The following is a 3121-nucleotide window of genomic DNA, read 5'->3' on the forward strand; positions in this document are numbered from 1 at the left end:
GAATTGTGAGTGTAGATGGCACCAAGCTTTTCTTGTTATGAGTGATTCCCCTGAAAAATCCTGAATATACAACCTTGTGTCTCTGACACATGGCCACAAACCCAGGGCAGCAGGGCAGGGATGGCTCCTCAAGAGCCCCCACACACAACCCTGGCTGCTCCTGCCACACTCAGCCAGCACAGCTGGAGCTCAGGCAGGGACCTGGGGGAAGGTTTTCCCAGAGCAGGAACAAAGGTGTGTGAGTCCCAGCAGGACAGGCTGCAGGGAATGGCCCAGGTTTGGCTCCAAGCAGCCTCTTCTGACTTGTCACTGTCCTTTCTCCATGAACAGGTCCCTACGTGCAGCCCCAGCAAATGTCCAACAGCAGCTCCATCAGGCACTTCCTCCTGCTGGCATTGGCAGACACACGGCAGCTGCAGCTCCTGCACTTCTGCCTCTTGCTGGGCATCTCCCTGGCTGCCCTCCTGGCCAACGGCCTCATCATCAGCACCGTAGCCTGTGGCCACCACCTGCACATGCCCATATTCTTCTTCCTGCTCCACCTGGCCCTCAGCGACCTGGGCTCCATCTGCACCACTGTCCCCAAAGCCATGCACAATTCCCTCTGGGACACCACCACCATCTCCTACACAGGATGTGCTGCTCAGCTCTTTTTCTTTCTGTTCTTCATTTCAGCAGAGTATTTCCTCTTGACCATCATGTGCTATGACCGCTACGTGTCCATCTTCAAACCCCTGCACTACGGGACCCTCCTGGGCAGCAGAGCTTGTGCCCACATGGCAGCAGCTGCCTGGGCCAGTGCCTTTCTCACTGCTCTCATGCACACAGCCAATACATTTTCCCTGCCCCTGTGCCATGGCAATGTCCTGGACCAGTTCTTCTGTGAAATCCCAGCAATCCTCAAGCTCTCTTGCTCCAAATCCCACCTCAGGGAAATTGGGATTTCAGTTTTCACTACCTTTTTAGCATTTGGCTGTTTTGTGTTCATGGTTTTCTCCTACGTGCAGATCTTCAGGGCTGTGCTGAGGATCCCCTCTGAACAGGGACGGCACAAAGCCTTTTCCACCTGCCTCCCTCACCTGGCTGTGATCTCCCTGTTCCTCAGCACTGTAACATTTGCCTACCTGAAGCCTCCCTCCATCTCCTCTCCATCTCTGGATCTGGCCCTGTCAGTTCTGTACTCGGTGGTTCCTCCAGCCCTGAACCCCCTCATCTACAGCCTGAGGAACAAGGAGCTAAAGGCTGCAGTGTGGAGACTCATCACAGAATGGTATCAGGAACATTAAAGTGCTGCCCAGATTATGCAAGTCACTTGTAAGAAAAGTCATCTTTGATAATATTTGGATTTGGTGGATGGTTTATTCTTTTCTTTCCTTTTGTTTTAGATTATTAATATTGGTCACAAAGGAAATAAACTGTGTCTGCCATCATTAATTTTGTTTCTCTCCACTTTTCTGTGACCCACTTACTGTATCAAAGAGGGGCTGTTCTCTCCGTGGCTTTAAATGAAGTAAATGATCTCCCAGCAAAGTTTTCACAGATCCCCATTTTGTTGCCCTCTCTGGAGCTGCAGCAGCAATGTCTGTGTGCAGAGCTGGGGCAGATCAGTGCTGGCACAGCAGCTGTGCCCAGCAGCAGCAGCAGCACTTGGTGTTGGCAGTGCTGCTGCCGTGGCCCTGCCCCGCTGCCCTGGTGGCCCTGGTGCTGCTGCAGGGCCTGAGTGCACTCGGGGCCGGGCACAGTCCTGGGGGTGGCAGTGCCGGGGCTGCAGCAGGGACAGGCCATGGGCACTGCTGGGGCAGCGCTGACGCCTCAGGCCAGGCCCTGGGGGCTCCAGGCTCCTTGCCCAGGCTCTCTCAAGAACACGGCCAGGCCAATGCTCAGCACAGAAAAGCCCCAGGCTGAGCAGCCCCAGGCTGGCCGTGGGCAGGCTGGGGGTAAACAGCATGGCTGGGGCTCTGCAAGGGCCCTGGGGGAGATGGGAAGGAGCAGCAGAGCAGGGGCTGATCCATCCCCAGTGCGCTGCACAGCCCAGGGCAGCGTCCCAGAGCGTCCTGATGGAGCTGCCAACAACATCCCCCCTCTGCAGCCCTGGCCTCTCCCCCAGCTCACAGAGGTGCCCCATCCTTGCAGGCACAGCCACGGCAGCACTGGCTCAGGAGCCCCTGTTTGCATTGCACAGAGCAGGCAGGAGCAGCCCCATGCTGTTGCTGTGGGGACATGAACCTGAGGGAGCACAAATGCCATCAGCCCCTGGGGCCAGCAAGGGCTGGGGGACACCAGGGAAACCACTCAGCTTTGTCCTGGCCTCTGCAGTCAACCAGAAAATTTGTTCCCATTAGCTGGGAGATTCCTGTCCCACTGCAGATGCTATTACTCAGAGCCAGGGCTGCCTGACAGCCACCCCCAAACTGCCCTGAGCATTTCCTTGGCTTCACCTTTGCTTTTTTTCCCCCCTTGTTTTTGTACCAAATTCTTCTTCTTGCCCAGCCCTGTTCCCTGCCCTGCAAACAGCCCATCCCTGTTTGCCCTTTCCTCTCTGGCCCCACTCCCCATTGCAGTTCCTGACCTGGTACCATGGGAACATCCCTTGGGCAGCAGGATCATCCTCCAAGTGCTGCAGGAATTGTCTGCAGGCTCCTGCAGTGCCTGGTGCTGCTCCCTTGCCAGAGGCACTCCAGGCCAGGGGGGCACATCTGGGCTGCTGTGTCTGCCTGTGGGGCTCCCTGTTCTGGGCAATGAGGAGGAGCTGCAGAGGCTCTGCAGGACTGACAGGTTGGGCTTTGGGCCTAGGAGGAGAAGCTGAGGCACCTGGGCTGCTGGAGCTTCTGAAGAGGAGGCCCAGGACTCGTCCTGCAACTGCTGCAAGGGTGGTTTCAGAGAATCCCAGAATCAGCAAGGTTGGAAAAGACCTTGGAGATCATCAAGTCCAACCTGTGCCCTGACACCACCTTGTCTCCCCCGGGCCTCCTCTTCTCCAGGATAAACAACTCCAGCTCCCTCAGCCTCTCCTCACAGGACTTGTGCTCCAGACCCTTCACCAGCCTTGTTGCCCTTCTCTGGACACACTCCAGCCCCTCCAAGTTCTTGCTAAATTTGGGGTCCCAGAACTGGACACAGC

At 56.6% G+C, this 3121-nt stretch overlaps 1 protein-coding gene across 1 annotated transcript; it reads left to right on the plus strand.

Annotated features, from left to right (window-relative positions):
- The first annotated feature begins 353 nt into the window (after positions 1-353).
- Positions 354-1286, plus strand: LOC135306163 (olfactory receptor 14J1-like). Its single transcript, XM_064429714.1, has one exon. It carries the CDS (start codon positions 354-356, stop codon positions 1284-1286), a length of 933 nt encoding a protein of 310 aa, XP_064285784.1.
- The last annotated feature ends 1835 nt before the right edge of the window (positions 1287-3121 follow it).

This window comes from Passer domesticus, chromosome 8 (assembly GCF_036417665.1).
Source record: "Passer domesticus isolate bPasDom1 chromosome 8, bPasDom1.hap1, whole genome shotgun sequence".
Taxonomy (NCBI): domain Eukaryota; kingdom Metazoa; phylum Chordata; class Aves; order Passeriformes; family Passeridae; genus Passer; species Passer domesticus.